At 48.8% G+C, this 18,516-nt stretch overlaps 1 protein-coding gene across 1 annotated transcript in view; it reads left to right on the plus strand.

Annotated features, from left to right (window-relative positions):
* The window catches only part of LRIG1 (leucine rich repeats and immunoglobulin like domains 1), a 115,536-nt gene that overhangs the window by 38,416 nt on the left and 58,604 nt on the right, over positions 1 to 18,516 (plus strand). Inside the window, exons 2-3 of the mRNA XM_086697630.1 lie at positions 333 to 404; positions 10,256 to 10,330. Coding sequence (XP_086553756.1) covers positions 333 to 404; positions 10,256 to 10,330 — 147 coding nt within the window. The remainder of the gene's footprint in view (positions 1 to 332; positions 405 to 10,255; positions 10,331 to 18,516) is intronic.

Genomic DNA, 18,516 nt, shown 5'->3' on the forward strand with positions numbered 1-18,516 from the left:
AAAAAATTTTTAAAGGGCAAATGTCCAAGTCATTTAAAAAAATCAAAAAAGTTGCCAAATGGTGAAATGATACAGATTGAAATCCATTTGGGTTTAGCCAGCCTCATTGATTGAGATTTTCACAGTGACTTGTTGATGGTTGCAAGTGAGGAGAAGCAAGGTCTGTCAGTGTCGCTACTGATAAGGTGACTTACAGTCATGTACGGGATAGTAGCAATTCTAAGGGAGAGGGCCTGTGGGCACGGAGTAGAAAGATTGCTGAATTTGGGGTGTAATGCTGCATGCTGATTTAACTTTCTTTCTTTCTTTTTTTAATGCTCTTCCTTGACCAGAAACCTGAGTTACAACAGACTTTCTGAGATTGATCCTGCGGGCTTTGAGGACTTGCCGAATCTACAGGAAGTGTGAGTATTTTCTTCTAAACCTGCGGTTGGGTGTGGGGGACTCAGAGCTCCTTGGGAAACCCTCTCCTGTTGCCATGTTGCTCACTTCCTGGGATCAGCGGTCTAACCTTGTTGGAAAGAACGTTTGCGTACCGGCTGTTGGTGACAGATTGTACGGCTTACTGAGCTCCTTGGCTGCAGCCTCTCTCTCTTCCTAGGCAGTCGGCGATGGGTGTGCTACAATCCATGAGCAATCGCGGAGCATGGTGGGTGTCTAGGAGGGTCCCCTCCTTTGTGGGAAACCTTGTGGACCAGCTGTGTTGGCACACCTCACTGGTACTTCCCTGCATTTGCCAGGGAGGTAGAGCAGCCCGCTCAGCAGGTGCATATGGGCCAGCCCACCCCTTCTGCATCCCAGGAAACAGGTAGAGAAGAGTGGACAACAGAGGCTCGCTCTTCCCCTCCCATCTCCAAACAGAGCTAGGCATTACTACTGCCTTTGTAGCTCTCAGCCCCCGGCCTCCGTGCAGTGCCCTTTAAATCAGCCATCACTCTTTCCTTCTTCTCGACTAAAGAATTCTGCTTGTAAAGTAGATGTCAGTGTTATCAGGAATTTCAGTTCCACAGGGACTTTTGAGAAACTTCTACATAAGTCATGCATAACTACTGCAGAAAATTTAGAAACTAGCACAATATGTAAAGACTTACGCTTACTTTTGTGACTACTTCATCCTGTACGTTAAAATATTAAAACTGTCTCATTTTAATTTTTATGTAAAACTACTACACATGGATAGTCCGTAAATTATTCACCCAGTGCTTTTATTGTCAGGTATTTTCAGTGGATCTTATTAGATAAGTGCTTTACACACTTTGGTCATTATGTGTGAGTGATAAAAGCCCTTGTTTATTATTCTTTGATTTCATTGCTGGGTGATTTATCTAGAGGAAATTTAATTTCATTAGCTGGTGCAGCTACCCCCAACCCCCGTGTCCACATTGTCCAAATTGTGTTTATGACTTCTATGTCTCTTTAAAAAAATGTTTAAACTTCCAAAGTAAAAGAACTTCATAGTTGGAAGGAGCCCTTGGGAATACTCTGTCCAGGACCTTAATTTTCCTATAAGGTCAACAGCCGTTGGAGGGAGCAAAGAAGTCTGAGGTAGGTCACTGCACTAATTTACCGTAATTAAATACAACAGACTACTGTTATGTAAGCAACAGAAACTTATTTTCTCCCAGTTGTGGAGGCTGGAGGACCAAGATGAAGGTCCTGGCAGGTTGGTTTCCTGCGAGGCTCTTTCCTGGGCTTGTGATGGCCCCCTCCTCGTCGCCTCCCCTTGTGGCATTTCCTTCAGATGGGTGTGTCCCTGGTGCCTCTTTTGTGTGTCCAAATGTCCTCTTCTTAAAAGGACACACAGTCTTATTGGGTCAGGGCCCATCCATATGACCTCATTTTACCTTAGCAAGTTCTTTAAAGGCTCCGTCTCCCAATATAGTCACATTCTGAGGTGTTGAGGGCTAGGACTTCAAAATAGGGATTTTAAGGAGACACACTTGAGCCCATCACGGTCGCCCAGCGTGATTAACCCAGTCCATCAAGGAGCCAGTGCCTTTTCTGGACCTAGGCTGTCTTTACCGTTCGTGGTTAGGATATTTGACTCTGTGTGTTAAGTCTCAAAGTGTAGAGATTTTCTTTTAGAATTGGACAAAATTGAAATTGGGGTGTTTCTCTTGGCGTCATTTAAGCTTTCATTTAACCTTGACTTGAGTACTTCCTGTGTGCCAGGCACTCCTCTGGGCGCTGGGGGTACAGGAACAAGTAGGGCAGACAGATAGGGGCTACGACTGGGGTGAAGCAAGCGAGGTGTTGATGTCAGGTGCTCACAGTTAGGGGGATGCCACAAACTCCGCATCCGAGGTGAAGAATGGTTTTTTTTCTTTTTTTAATTTTTTTTTAACGTTTATTTATTTTTGAGACAGAGAGAGACAGAGCATGAACGGGGGAGTGGCAGAGAGAGAGGGAGACACAGAATCGGAAGCAGGCTCCAGGCTCCGAGCCATCAGCCCAGAGCCCGACGCGGGGCTCGAACTCACGGACTGCAAGATCGTGACCTGAGCTGAAGTTGGACGCTTAACCGACTGAGCCACCCAGGCGCCCCAAGAATGTTTTAATACAGTATTTAAAATACCAATACGTGGTCAGTTAAGTATCCCACTCTTGATTCCACCTCAGGTCATGATCTCACAGTGCGAGAGTTCGGGCCTGGAGTTGGGCTCTGTGCCGACAACACAGAGCCTGCTTGGGATTCTCTCTCTCCCTCTCTCTGCCCCTCCCCCACTGACACACACGCACTCTCAAAAAGAAACATTCAAAGAAAATAAGCAAATAAATAAAAATTTCAACACAAAGGCAAGACAAAATCTTTGGTGAATAAAACACACGGTTTAAGTAAAGTCAGGATCAGCATTCCTGATCTTTCCTTTGGCTCCAGTCTCTAGCACGAATTGACACAGCACTGTCAGTGATATGACCCTGTCTTGATGTGAAAACCTTGATACTTTGTCGTGGATTTTGTTTTGCATTCATTTTGATGTTTTAAGAACACTGCGTTAAAATATCTTTGATCCTGGCCACTGAGGTTTTGGGCATGCCCCGCTGTGTGTCCTGCCCCCCTTGACCCAGTCCCAGCCCTACTGACAAATCTCTCCTCTCACAGAGCTTACGTTAAGGTGGGGGAAGACATATGCTGGACAAGGAAATAGTAAGATGTACCGGTGGTAAGTGTTAAGGGGAGAATAGGGGACAGGGTCATAGGAGGCGCTTTTCTTTTAAAATTACGGAGGTGTGGTAATGGAGCGCGGGTGGTCAGGAGGGTCACAACTGAACTGATGTGAATGATGCAGTCTAGAGGAAATATAAATTCAGGGCTCCAGGAAGGAACAGGACCAGAGACCGTGCCTGGCATGCATGACAGGAGGGGCTGTGACCAGGGCTTGGGTCCTGGAGGGCTGTATTGGGTTACAGTTGGAACCATCATGGGAGACCGCCATCAACTGGACTTGTGCCGGATGCTCCAGCGAACATTTTCCATGTCGTTCTCTCTCCAGCTCTCTTGTTGCATTTCTTCCTTCCCCACGTGGGCTTTCCACTTTTGCTTTGGATCCCTTGACCTCTGGCTTTTCGTTCCCTTCTGCTTGGTGCTTTTTGGAACTTACACCCCACCCAGATCTGGAACTGAGAGCATCGGACTTCCACCTGTTTCCTTCACTGGGGGTGCTGGTTATGAGTCTTAAAAATAATTTTCTTGCCTGGCAACAGTCCAGCCATCGTAGCCGCGCCTGAGACGAACCCCTGGGTGAGTGCTACCTCATGCAGTCCCTGTACCACCTCTGTGACACAAATTACTTTCTTCACAGTGACTTCCTCCACTTAACAGAGGAGGAAACAGAAGCTCAGAGAGGCTAAATAAACCTGCACAGTGTTGGAAGGGTGGTGAAGCTGAGAGTTGAACTCCAGTCCGTTTGAGCCCCAGACCTGCGCTTAAGTGGAACGCCGGAGCGTGCTGCCCTAACTTCCCGCACGCCTCGCTTAACCTGCAGCCTTCCCCTGAAGATTTGAAAGACCGAAAATCCAGTGTTTATCTCCTGGTATCACTCGATTTCTTTGCCAGTCTTCTCTTTCTAGGTCCAGACTGCTTCCTCTTACTCCTCCGGACCCCTTGTCCCCCGTGCACTGTCCTCCTTGTCCAGCCTCTTCTCCCTCCGGCCGCACTTTTCTCCCTCCTCAGAACGGCTGTCGCCATTTGTGAGCAGCGTGAGGCTCCTACCCGCGTCCTGTGCTGTTTGTCATCTGTGTGACTGTCCTCCTCCGTCCCGCGAATGCGCTCGTGAGGGTGGACCTTTGCTAGTCATCGGCCTAAGCGCTGCTCTGCTCCTTGCTGTCACTTGCCACCTTTGCAGGACTTCAGTTGAAGGAACCGAAGTGTGGGGGCTTGGCTGGAATTGCATAGCAAGTGGTAAGCAGGGCCTGCGCTCCCCTAGGCGGACGCCTGTCCCGTGCTTTGTGTGGCAACACTACCTTCCTGCAGGTAGTCATAAAGACAGACTGCATCTCTTGGATACCATGTGATCTAGTGGGAAAGACGCACGTTTTAGTAGCAGTCAGACCTGGGTTTGAGTTCTGGCTTTGCCCCTCACCGGTCTGCGTCCCTCGACAAGTTACCTAGCAGCTCATTGCTGCTTTTCCCTTTCTGCAGCATGGATGTATGTGAGCATGTTATCGATAGTACTGTAGTTGTTCATTGCAAGTGAGGTCCAAGGCCTCGCACATGGGGAGGTACTGTGTCGTTTCCCTTCTGCTACTTTGGGAGCCACACAACCCCCAAGCTTGGTGCATTATTAAGAACCAAACCCCGAAGGGCCAGTTGGTTGAGCCTTCTACCACCGTGACCACCTGCTGTCCCTGGTGTCACACTGGGATGGACTAGTAGGCGGGTTCCCTGGAGCCCAGAGCAGTGGAACTTGTCGCTGATAAGGATCCAGGCGTTTGCCGGAGGGAGTTCTAATCCATCCTGGAAGCAGACAGTCAAGGGGCTGTGAGGAGGGGAGGGGTGGGGAGGTGGGAGACGACTTGGAAGTAAGGCAAAAAGCTCTAGTTGGACTACAATTGCTTCTAAACTAACTGGGTTCGAGGCTTTCCCGGGAGCTGTCAGCTCTCCTAACCCCTGCACAGCCCTCTGAGTCTGGAAACCTCAGCAAGAGGGGAACCACAGGCTGGCCAAGCAAGCAGGCGGTGGTTTAGCAGTGGTTTTATTTTGGAGGCCCGGAACCACAGTCCATCGCTGGCCGCTTGGAGCGAGAAAGCAAGCCTGTTGGAGGCCCCTAGAGGCCGCAGGGACACTCGAGCAGCTGCTGCCAAGCCACACAGCCTTCACTGCCCACAGCTCTGAGGAAAACCCACCCGGAGGGCCTCCAGCCAGGGGGCCTGGGCGGCCAGGCTTCTCTATTAATAAGAGGGGCTATTTATACCGTCCTCTTTAAGAACTGCATGTAGGTCACATGACCGCCGCCTGGCCCGCCGGTGCTCCCTGTGGGCGCTGCTGTGTGCTTTCCAGGGCCGTCGACCTGAAGTGTTCCTCAGGGCGGCCAGGGAGCCTGAGTGTGCCCTGCCTTTGGGTACTTAGGGCTCACCCTCTGATGTGTCACCCCTCAGTGTGTGGGAGGGAGGAGGGAAATAACGAGGGCTAGCTTTTTGAGGCACTGCTACTTGGCTGTGAATTACCACCACCTGTTAAGCATTTACTCTATTTCTGGCTCTGTCGAAGCCGCTAGGTTTAATTATTTCAGCCAGGTCCTGCCACAACCCTATGAAGTTGATACTTGTGCTGTTTACATTTTTTCGAAGAGGAAACTAAGGCACAGTTAGGTTAAGGAGCATGCTGGAAGCCATTCAGTTGCTAAAGGGTAGGACTGAGGTTGAATAAACCCAGGGTTGTCCGATTTGAAAATCTGAGCTGTAGGGGCGCCTGGGTGACTCAGTCGGTTAAGGGTCCGACTCTCTTGATTTTGGCTAGGGGTTCATGAGTTCGAGTCCCGCGTTGGGCTCTGCGGGGACAGTGTAGAACTTGCCTGGGATTCTCTCTCCGTCGCGCGCGCTCTCTCTCTCTCTCTCTCGCTCTCTCTCTTCCCCTTCCCACTGGAGTGCACACACATGCTCCCTCTCTCTCCAGATAAATGCATAAGTATTAAAAAAGAAAATCTTAGCTGTAAAATTCCCTCCTAATTATCCACACTTGGCTGCTCTGTAACTGTGCCTCAGTTTCATCTTTTAAGGTAGGGTGATCATTTAGTACCTTCCTTAAAGGATTGACATGTTACTCAGTGAGATAGTGCTTGTAAAGCATTCAGAAGAGAGCCCGGTGCACAGAGTTCACCCTTATTGCTTATAATTGTTAACTTACAGTGATTATATCCTCAAGCACTATACAAAAAAAAAAAAAAAACATCTGGCCATCTGAGATAGAAACTCTACATCATGAAGTCTTGGCGGAGTCATAATTTAGTGTACCTAATTCTCAAGTAGCTAAAAGCCCTGATAGTAGTTATTGATGAAGTGGTCTGCCTCCAAAGTCTGTACACCTACCTGCTAGGGAGGACTCCTTCCCTTTGAAGAAGCAAGGCTAACTGAAATTTCAGCCTCCTGCCCAACTTTGTTATTAATTGCAGCTCTCTTTGTGTTTGGAAACAGCCAATAGTGGATTGGCTAAATAAATGATAGTTCGTTGATGCCAACAGAGGAGTTCTCAGCAGGTGGCGAAGAATGATGGAGGTCTGCAAGATACATGACTCAGGAAAAGGGTGGTGCAGACCGGTCCGTATGGTTCACGCGTATCTTTGTAAAAGAAAAACACGTGCACGGTCTTTAGGAACTAGTGGCGGGCGCTTCCTCTTGGAGGCAGACCAGGGGACTGAATTGCAAGGAAGCTTCGTTTTTTACTGGATATTCCTGGTGGTTTTTTTTTTTTTTTTTGAAACAGTTTGAAACTTTCTCTGTGTGCGTATATTAGCGATTCAGTAAATAATACAGCAATACACAAAGGCCAAAAAGCACTGTAATCCACAGTCACCTCTTGGCTTTGTTTTTCATTGTTTGTTGAAGCCTCATTTGAATGAGTTAATAACAATAATTAAAGTACTCTGAAATGAATGCCCTCTTTAACGTTTTGCATCTTTCAGCAAGCCCAGTAACTGGAAATTTCAGTAAGAGCCCAGAAGGCCTCTGCAGACCTTATGATGGCTGAGGTGGCAAAGGCCCACCTCCAGGTTCTGTCCAGGGTCAGGCAGTCCTTGTAGCTCCATTTACCTTCTTTACACCTGTTCCAGCTCCAGGCTTGGGCCACGATTCGTGGTCCAAAAGCACCTGAGTGAGGGACTTCTTGGTCCCTGGATCATCAGGAAAAGGCAGTTCAAGAAGCCAGACTTTTGAGGATAATTTTTAGGGCCTTGGCTGGGAGCAAATGTGGGGGGAGTGTGCAGGGTAGCGAACTGCACAACCCTACATACTCAGAAGACTTCATCAAGCCCTGTCCTAAATTCCTCCAGTTTGCTTATTCGTGGAGACTGTGCTAAACTTTCCGTCCGAGCTCTGGCCATGCTATTTTTGACCAGTCTCTATTTCCATCTGGCAAGTCGGTCGTGTCTCAGAGTGAGTGCAGTCTTCGCTGCCTTCTGAGGATACTGTCGTCATGCCTACAGGGCATGAGCGCACAGAGAGAAAGCCAGCACCGGTGACGCCGATGGGCTTCCATCCAACTCGCAGTTCTTAGGACTGATGGAGGGGCACACGTGCCATGCCATTCCTCTCCTTGGGGCTCCAACTGTCCGCTGTGTAAATGGCACGGCCCTGTTGAGAGACAGCCGATGATCTCTGCCTAAATCTGTTCGCTCGGAGCCGCCACTCTAGATCTACAGGGCCCCCTTTATCTGTAGCACTGGTCCACTGTCACTGTGCACTCCATTTTCAGCAGTTGAGTCAATGCTCCCTCTTTTCCTCATTCATTGCTTTCTGTGAAATTGGGCGGAGCAGTCTGTCATGTGTGCAGTGGGGCTGGCCTAGACGGATCTCGTTGAGCACACGTGCTCCTGCAGAGAGGGTCCCTACTGTTTGTTCCAGCAGAGTGAAGCACAACCACATGTTACCTGAGGGCTTAGCCTCGTGTCCTGTCGGCGTTTCCACTCATTGCTCTCCTCTGATTTGTAGTCATTCCTGGGTTCAGCTCTTCTCTGCGCCACTATTTGTGTGGCCTTGGCCTCATGATGGCAACCGGAACCTGACTTACAGCATGTAGCTGTAGGGGAGGGATCAGTCGTGGAACCTGGTACCTAACTCAGAGTTGTAATGATGAAGTTGCATCATGCACGGGGAGTTGCTATTGTAATTACAAAGAAATAAAGGGTACTGAGTGGTTAAGGACCTAAACTTGACCGCTACACTTCCTGGGCCCCTCCACTTAATGCAGATGACCGTCAAATTATTCGACATTTCAGCATTTCCATTTCCCCTTTGGTGCGACAGGAATGTGCATGGACTTACCCCCTCAGGGTCTAAAGATGAGTTAATACACTGAAGAGCTCTTAGAGCCATGCCTGGCACATAAGAGCCCCTCTGTGGGTTAGCTGCTACCAACATTAGTATTATTATGCCCCATCACCTGGGTTGTAGAACAGATCTCTAGGCACTGAAGAGGTCTTATGCACGCTACCTTATTGGCAGCAGGCCCTGACCTTAGTTTTTCTTGCTCTGTGAAGATCTGAGGGTCTCCTCTAGTAATAAGTGTGTGGATGATACCGTGAAAAGGTATCAGGAGAGATTAAAAGCAGTGGAGAGTGTTCATCATCCCTGCATCAAGCTAGGAAATGGATCGCTGCATCATTGGAGGAGCAAAGAGGTGAAGTAGAAACCATCTGATTCCGGGGGCAGTCAGATAAGAGGCTGTTAAAGTAATTAATTGTCTACTTCAATACACAGACAAGGGCCCTTTAAGTGAAGAAGGGATTTGCCACATGATACGGATCTGCTTTCTCTCTGCCAGATGCTTCAGTCATGAAGCTATTGAAACAGACATTCTGTGTCCCACGGCCCAGTAATTGCCAAGCCTCATCTCTGACCGGCTCTGGCACTGCAGAAAGCAAATGGGATGATTCAAGGCCTTTTCCTTTTTTTTTTTTTTTCCCCTTCCCATTCATATCTATAGAAGATGGCAGAAAACCAGACTATTCTATTCAAGCAAAGGCTAGTTGTATACTTGTATGAGTGCAGCTGCCGTTTCAGTGGCCTTGTCTTCAAATGGTAACAAGATGGTCCATGTAAGACACACCCTTAAACAAAATAGAAGATAACTCAGCCTTACCCGTTTGATTCTGCATCTCAGATACAGTTTCTTTCCAGCCTGTCACCCGGCAGAAAGCTGGATCACTGTGCTCTGGCTTCTTTAAGGATTTTTGGGTTCACTTTGCAAGTCTGATTTTGGGTCTTCCCAGATTTGGAAATACATGTCCACGTAAGGAGGCTGGATTGCAAAGGCTCTGGGGCGGGGGGCAGACCCAGCGAACTGTGTTTTGGGTTTGCGGGCTTTCCCGTTTTTTAAGAGGTAAGAACTCTGGAAACACAGATTTACACTGTTGGAGCCGGAAAGGGTCTTGGAGAGCACGTCTGGTCTGTGGAGGATTTTCAAAACGTCTTCGTTTCCTGGAAAACGTGCTTGGAGGCTTCATCAGAGTTCAGGGAGGCCGGAATCACAAGTAGATGAGACTGCACGAGTCCAGCTTCCTTGTTATTTATTGCACAGCTGAGGCACTGGGATAACTGGCCCGCGTGTCCCACGCTCCTGGGAACTCCAAACATGGGTGAGGAGGCAGCTCTGGGTGCGAGGTGTCTGCCCTTGGCTGAGGGTAGAGCTGAAATTCACAGAGCTCCATGTCACAGACATGTAAAAACAATCAGGGAGGGATGGTCTTTCTCTCCAAGGCCTTTGCTGACTGAGCCCACAAGGAGCATTCTCGTCGACGGTCTCTGTGCTCTTGTCCTGCATCCTTGTTTGCTAGTGCCGATTTCTGAGCTAGATGAGAATCTGGAAGACAGGTAACTTCCCCTGAGTGTTTATCGCTAAACCGTGGGTGTGACACGTAGTTAGGTTTTGTGACCTCACGGGACTTCTCTACCTTTCAAAAGTCCTTTTAAAATTCTTTATCTTGTATCGAACATTGCAATATCGTCTCACAGTAGCCAACTCGGCACTGTTTTTTTATTTACTTTGCATGTAGGAAATTTCTGGCTAATTTAAATGATGAATTTCTTATTGTTTTCACAGGTACCTCAATAACAATGAGCTGACAGCGATACCGTCCCTGGGTGCTGCTTCATCCCACGTCGTCTCTCTCTTTCTGTAAGTGGTGCCACACGGGGAGCCCTGGGCTCGTGAGGCCGTGGCGTTCTCTTGCTGATGTTTGGTGGCAGGAACACTTGGGTCCCCGTGCTCACTGGTGGAGAACAGCCTTTCTTCACATAGCCCTAATGCTCATGACAAATGCCTTGCATGCTCTTGTGGGGTTTGCAGAACTAAAACCTGGAGGATTTGCCTCACCAAATGTGGGGACGGGGGTGGGAAATTGGTCTTACCCATGGGCAGAGGTACATAGAATTAGGAAATTTCTTGGTCCTAGTGGTTAAACTGTAACTTAGAGTGAACGAACTATGATTAAAGGAAGCCATGTGAATTACAAGACAGTGAGCTTCTGTTTGTGGCACAAAATCCGGGAACGTGACCCAGTTCACTTGTACCGCTTTCAAAAAGAGAATCCCCCCAGGCGTCTGAAATCAGCCTGGAAGTACGGAAGTAGTCGACGTGGTCAAGCGTTAGACAACACACTGGAAAAGAGAAAGGCTGTAAAGGGACTGGAATGGAAGAGAAAGGAGGGATGCTGTGGGAGCGTGTTACTGTGTGAGCCGCTAGGAGCCTTTGCCCGGGAGGTACGCCCACTCTAGCCCTCCGCTACAGGTGCTTGCTTGCTTGACGCCTGGCCAGGGGGTCTTTCCAGATGAACCCATTGTGAGTCCAGCAATTTTTCCACCAGATTCTGTGGGCAGCTTCCTCAGCGGAGCACTGCTGTCTTCACACTGAATTTCCTTTTTCTGTTCCAGCCCCATTTTCCTTTGGTTTTGATTTTGCTGGTATTATATACAACTCGTTTGCTCACCTGCAAGTACCTTTTCTCGACACCAAGGCTTGACAGGCGGAGCAGAGGGACTTGGGAAGACATCATCCGTATGATGGCTGTTGGAGCTCACAGGTGTCAGGTTTCTGCTCGCAGCAGGCCCTGTGATCAGGAGGTGCTCTGTCCTTACAAGATGTGGTCTTGGGCTTACCCCTATTCAAGGCCTTGCAGGGTTGAGAGAGCAAGGGGTTAGAATTGTGGCCCCAGCTCCATGTCCTGACCAACCGCTCTCTCCCTCCAGACCTCATGTTCCTCGTTGGCAGAAAATTTCCTTAACCCATTGTACACATGGGGAAAGTGAGCCAGAGGTTGGGGAGAAGTGCAGTGTAGTATATACAATTCAGGCGTCGTGCACAAACATAGCAGGTGTTAGACGGATGGGGGCTGCTGGTTCTGGCTTGTGGCTACTTGTCACATAGCCCCTTGGACGTTGGCATGATCTTACCTGTAGGGCCACAGGATGTGTGAGTCAGTCCTCATTTCTGTGACGTGACAGAAAGAAGATTGTGGCCTTCTGGCCCAAGACGGACGGGCAAGGGTCTAACTCTGTCTTTGGACCCATTTGCCTGTGCGTCCAGCATCTGGAAAGTGTTTACCTGTGGGCTAAATACCCTAAGTTACCCATACCTGAGGCGAATTAAGGGTGTGATGCTCGCTTGTATATTCATAGAGCAAAGCACTAGATGGTGCTTTTAACTTCTTGCTACTTAAAGCGTGGTTCCTGGGCCAGCAATGTGCCGTCGGCACTGAGCTCGTTAGAAATGCAGAATCTCACGCCCCATCCTAGCCCTGCCCTGCTGGAATCCTGGCCCTTTGCACACTCATCCAAGTGTGAGACACACTGCCTTCAGGCCCCTTGCTCTTCGCTTGGTGAGGAAACCAGGGACACAGAACATCTTCCTGTCACCGACAGGAGACCACGGCTCCCTGAGTTCCTGTAAGTTGCACAGTCGAGAGGTGGGACTGAGACTGGACACCGATGCTGGAGCCCGTGCTCTTTTCCTTCATCTGCCCCCGTGCGCTGGGTGCCAGTGTGTGGCAGGTGACTCTGTGCCTCCCTGTGCCAGAGACGGGCAGGGCCCCCAGCGTGCCCCGAGGGCCTGGTGCACTTTGAATCACGCTTTGCTCTGCTGACTAAAAATACATTTCTGTTCCTTGGCCCAAGTGCCTGGAGCCAGTGGGGCCGGTTGGCCTCGTTCCTGCTATTCCAATTAGACAGCGTTAAACTTTGTAAAGCAGGGGAAAAAAATAAAGACTCCCTCCTGGTTTCAATGGAGTTTGGAAAATGCCGGTTAGTATTGGCAGCCGCTTCTTTGGCCTGAAGCTGGTCTCCATCTGACTTGGTCAATGATTTCTCTGGAACTACAGAAACTGAAGGGTCTTTATCTTCCTTTTCTCTGGGGGGGGCCTGTGTTCCCTGGGTTTAGTGCCTGCAAAGCTGGGTTCACAGCATGCCATCTGCGTAGATAGTTTTGCTTCCGTCCTTCATGCCTTGCTGTTTGTCAAGGGGACCAAGCAAAGGACAGGGGAGAAAGTAAGCAGCGAGCACCTGGCCTGTGAAGCCCTTAGCACCTCTGTTCACATGATAATTCCAGTCTGTCAGGCCTTGAAGAGCCTGTTTTGCTGGTGTGTCTGTGGCTCTTTAGAAACACTGAATTAAAAAGTGTCATACGTTCAGCAGACACGTAGTAGGTACCTTCTGTGCCCCAGCGTTGGGGCCCAGATGCCATCAGAGAGGGACCTCACGAGGATTCAATGCTGTTCTGTCTGGGAAGCCCCTGACATAGTGTGTGAAAATGGCGCAGGTCACGGAGGTCAGTAAGTTTCTCATTTAATATCCCCGGTCCCCACATTCTTATTTCCATCTCGCCTTCCCTTTGCGGGCAGGCAGAGGATCTGAAAAATAATAAAAATGCACGAAGGGACCAGATGGCCGAGGCCACCCGAGGTAGAGAAGCCAGCACAGCTTTCTTGGGACACGCTCATAGGTAGGTGCATCAGAGAAAGGACGGACCAGGCATATGCCGAGCTCCGGCTGATGTTGTGACCTGGGACAGGTCGCTTCTGTTCGTGTGTTGAATGAAGGGGCTGAGACAGATGATACAAGGACCACTTGCAGCTTCCGTAGTCCGTCTGTGACCCGGAAACTGGGAGCAGGGGCAGTAACGCCACAAGAGAAACGACCAGGACTGGCATCCTATAACCACTCGTGCAGCCCTCTGGCTTTCAGCAGAAGTCTGGGTTTGGGGTTTGCAGCTCCGATGTCTGTGATTACTTTTGCCTCCGGATTTTGTTTGCCTCTGCAAACGAGCTCATCATCTCCATGCTTGGTTTCCAGTGTCTCGCATCCACACCCGCAACCCGGCTCCTCGCTCACACGACGGTGCTCGGCGGCCCCCGACTTCGGGGCCTCCTTCCCAGGGGTCACGGTTGGGAGGGCGTCACGGGAAAAGGTTTGTTTTCATCTGGCTTTACTATCGGAGCCTCAAAACAAACTTTTGCGGAGTTTTGGGAACTGAAGTCGCTGAGTATAATTTCAGTTGGTTAATACTTTCTGATTAATGGAATCTAATTCAATTAAAGTATTTGTCAGAGAGCAGATTTATTTGTGTTGCGTTCTGAGGGTAATGCCAAAGCCATTTGTTCTTAATAACAAAAAAGCATGAAACTCAAGAAAAGCTGTTAATAGGATTGGGTTGGGGAGTGAGGGAGCTAATTTGATAAAACAGTTCTCAGAAAAAGAAACAGAGTTTTGTTAAACGGGGGCAAAATCTGCTGGTAGATTTTTATGTGTCTGTTTTTTGGATTTTTTTTTTTTTTTTTTTTTTTTAATTTGAGGTCCAGGAAACTCATGTTACGATTCCCACGGCAACAGTAATTTTGTCTGATGCATAAGTGACATTTCTGGTGAAGAAAAATTTCCGCTTTTCCTGTGGTGTTACTGCACTTGTATCATTGAGAAGATTGGTTACAGTCAAAGCAGTTGGACTTTTTTCAGTCCTGGGAGTAAAAAGCTTGCTGTGAAATCGACATTAGCTTTAAAGCAGGCAGCTCTTTGTCTCATGCGTGTCAGCTGTAACATGTTTCCCATTCAGCCCTGGGCTTTGTCCAGGTGACTTCTTTTCCAGTTGGAGTGTGTGTGTGTGTGTGTGTGTGTGTGTGTGTGTGTGTGTGTGTGTGTGTGTGTGTGTGTAGTTGTTTTTTGTTTGCTTTTTTAACTAATCTCTCTCCCCAACATGGGGCTCGAACTCATAACCCTGAGACTGAGAGTCGCATCCTCTGCCGACTGAGCCAGCCAAGTGTCCCCCAGTTGATGTATATTTTAGACCTTGTCCCTTAAACATGTGTTTTCATTCATTTTCCTCCACCTTTGGCCTAGGTCAGACCGGAGAGCTAGGTGGAGATTAGTTGCACACAATTGCTTGGGACTCTGTAATAGAACTTTTTTTTTTTTAATGTTTATTTATTATCAAGAGAGAGTGTATAAATGGGCAAGGGGCAGAAAGAGAGGGAGACGCAGAATCCAAAGCAGGCTTCAGGCTCTGAGCTGTCTGCACAGAGCTCAATGACGCGGGGCTCGAACTCACGAACCGTGAGTGAGATCATGACCTGAGCCAAAGTCACAGGCTCAACCGACTGAGCCACCCAGGCGGCCCTGTAATAGTACTTTTAAAATCCCTTAGGTTTCTGTTGTATTTGAAAACACATCGAAACACCTTTTACTTCTCTTGAAAAAATTTTTTGTGAGAACAATTTTTTTATTGAGATAAAATTATCATAATGTAAAACCCTCTGCTTTAAGCACTTTAGAGCGGCTTTTTAGTACATTCTCAGTGTTAGCTATCACCAGTTTTTTTTTTTAATTTTTAATGCTTATTTTGAGAGAGAGAGAGAGAGAGAGAGAGAGAGAGAGAGAGAGAGAGGGAGAGCAGGGGAGGAGCAGAGAGAGAGGGAGACACAGAATCTGAAGCAGGCTCCAGGCTCTGAACTCTCAGCAGAGCCCTACATGGGGCTTGAACCTAGGAACCGCGAATTCATGACCTGAGCCGAAGTCAGACACTTAACCGGCACCCCAACCAATTTCTAATTCCAGAATATTCTCATTACCTTGAAAACAAACCTCATGCCCTTTAGGCAGTGATTTCCCTCATCTCCTTAGATTGCAGTCACTAATCTAAAAACTAACTTGTTTTTGAGAAAAGTATTTTTCTCTCATGTTAGCAAGTGTATCTGGAAGACTTACAATGTGAATAAATAAAAATACCGGAGGTGGGTGTAAATCTCCACAGTTACACATTTTGTTGCGACCTCTTCTTAGCTAAAGAAGAATTGATTAAATAACAGGGATGGTGTATTTAACATTTCTTTATTGTAACTTTTGGAGAATAGAACCTGGCACAAATGAAACCTGGTGTCCTATCTGTGACCCCACTCAGAGCCAGTTAAGTGGTAGGAGCCCTGGGTGGAGCTGAGTGAGCCTGAGGCCGTGAAGGATGGAGGGCTGGCTCTTCTCTGCTGATTCTTCTGGGGAAGTCAAATCAATAGTAGTACTTAACTCTCCACGTGCCTGCCTGGTAAACCTCTAGGAAAAAAGAGGCCCCAGATCAATCTTCTTTACAGGCTCATTAAAGCAAAGATCAATTCACATTAAAGTGTAATTAAAGAGCAGGCCTCCCTGGGGAGGCGGTGATGAGGATTCGGAGGCCATGGTCGCTCAGCGCGGAGGGGAGGAATTACTCTCTCAGAGGGCTTAGAAGCCATGGAGAAAGGGAATCAGAACTCAGCTTCAGAAGTGAGGCTCCTCTTGGAGATTTAAGCCAGGTTGTTAGTGATCAGGGGTACAGTACAAGTGACATTACGCTGCGTAATACGTAGTTGGCTGGGGCTCCTAGAAGTGTGTGTGTGTGTGTGTGTGTGTGTGTGGGAGAGAGAGAGAGAGAGAGAGAGAGAGTCTCCATCTAGTGAGTTGGGATGAGGCCTCTTGTCTCTCTCTTCAATTAGCTGCCTTTAAAACTTTCTCTTGGGGTGTGTGGGTGGCTCAGTTGATTAAGTGTCTGACTTCAGCTCAGGTCATGATCTCACCATGGTTCGTGGGTTCCAGCCCCGCGTCAGGCTCTGTGCTGACAGCTTGAAGCCTGGAGCCTGCTTCGGATTCTGTGTCTCCCTCTCTCTCCCCCCCTCCCCTGCTCATGCTCTGTCTCTCTCTCAAAAATAAATAGACATTAAAAAAATTTATTAAAAAAAAAAAGGAAACCCTTGGGCACCTGGGTGGTTCCATCGGTTGAGCATCCGACTTCGGCTTAGGTCATGATCTCATGGTTCATGAGTTCAGGCCCCTCGTTGGGCTCTGTGCTGACAGCTCAGAGCCCGGAGCCTGTTTCAGATTCTGTGTCTCCCTCCACTCTCTGCCCCTCCCCCACTCACACTGTCTCTCTCTCTCTCAAAAAGAAACATTAAAAAAATTTTTTTAAACTTTTCCATATTGCCTCATCTTGAGGAAGGTCATCATCATCTGCAGACATAACAGAGAATTGATGTTAAAATGTTTTCTTTTTACGTATCATGTTTATCACCAGAAGTCAGAAATAATAGTTGATCTAGAAATGTTGAGTGGTAATCTAGGACTGTGAAACTCTTTGGGTACTGATCGTAGCTGGACCCATGGGGACGGGGGACTGCAGGTGTGTGTGCGTGAGGTGAGGTGGGGGGTAGCTGTTCTCCTGAAGGGGAGGGATCATCACCCTTCCTGTAGAGGAATTTGCTGAAGTGTCCACAAATCATGAGGTTAAGAGCGGACTTAATCAGGTTTCTTAGAAACTGTAGAATTGGGTCTCTCTTTCCCCATTCTGCTTCAGAGATGCGCCCTCCACCTGAGAATACCCTTCAGCCGGGCTGGTGAAGGAAGGCCAGTCGGTTTTGGTTTTGGTGTAAAAGGATACCCTGTCTGGGTCATTGGTGTCTTTTCATGCATTCTCATCAGGAGTGTGGAGTTCACAGTGACTGAGACACTTTCGGCAAGAACTGAACAAAGTTGTGTGTAAAAGTCCCAAGTCGATGGGGCATCTGGGTGGCTCAGTTGGTTGAGCATTCGACGCTTGATTTGGGCTCAGGTCATGATCTCACGGTTCGTGAGATTGAGCCCCCTGTTGGGCTCTGTGTTGATAGTGCAGAGCCTGTGGGGGATTCTCTTTCCCGCTCTCTCTGCCCCGCCCCATTCATGTTCTATCACATGTGTGTGCTCAGTCTCTCTCATTCTGTCTCTCAAAAAAAAAAAAAAAAGTCCCAAGTTGAGTTTAAGTGACTGTCCTTGTTCCTTGAGCAGTCTGCAGCCTGTTATTTCCCAGACACTAAAGGGAAGCTATAGCCCTAGTCAGAAAACACATTATGTATAGAAAGGGGGCTGTGCTTCCTCTCCTGTGTCTTCAGAGACATGCTCACTTTCTGCCTTGTTTGCCCTGAGATTGTTGGTGTGAACTGAATCTTTGCTCTGGATGAAACATCACAGCCATTCCCCTGGGAGATGGTGGCTTCCCCATCACTTGTGTGATTCTCAAACTGAGCCACCTGTCAGAATCACCTAGAAGGCCTGGGCTCACACAGGGATGGGGCGGGGGGAGCAGCCCTCCAAGACTCACGTGTGGAGTCGTTACAAAGCTGCTTAACTTTTGGAGGGCAGTAGGCCAGTTAGACAACTTCCTCATGTTGCAGGTGTGGCAAAGGCATTTGTTTGGAACAGTGGGGCTCACAATCCTGGTTAGGCATTTACTTCTGACCACGGTGCTGGGGGTGGTGGACAATGACTGAGCAGGGGCAGAACGGCTCTGGCTGTTAGAAGTCTGTCACTTAATTCGCTATGTATTGGTGATGGCTGTGGTCTCCCAGCCAACCTTCCCCAGTTACCACAGAGGCACGCAGTGCTGAGTGAACAGCCTGGTGGGAGACCTGTTTCTGCCTCCGCGTGCGGGTAGGAACCGCTCGGCTCAGCGTAGCACCCCGCCGCCCTGGGCAGGAAGAGCTGGTGCCGGCAGGTGCTCTTAGCACTGACCTTCCTGCCGATTCAGGCACTGCCTCCAGATGAATCTTGGCCCCCGCCTAAGTCAGGAATGGTTCCAGGTGGAAGTGAGAGGGAGGGTCCGAGAGGTGGGCAGTCGTCCCCTGCCCTAAAGGGGGGGATCAAAACCCAGGGCCCACAGCTGCCCCGCACCCCACCCCCCTCCCCGGTTACTCACCTCCTGGTTTCCCTGTCTTCTGCTATGGCCAGGCCATCATCCTGCTCATCAGCGAGCAAAAGACATGACCGGGGAGGAAGCTTAGGGGGGTTCAGGATGGAGAGAGACCAGGGGCTCGCGTGCAGTGC

The sequence above is a fragment of the Puma concolor genome, chromosome A2 (assembly GCF_028749965.1).
Source record: "Puma concolor isolate L17-30 chromosome A2, mPumCon1.1.hap2, whole genome shotgun sequence".
In the NCBI taxonomy this organism is placed as follows: domain Eukaryota; kingdom Metazoa; phylum Chordata; class Mammalia; order Carnivora; family Felidae; genus Puma; species Puma concolor.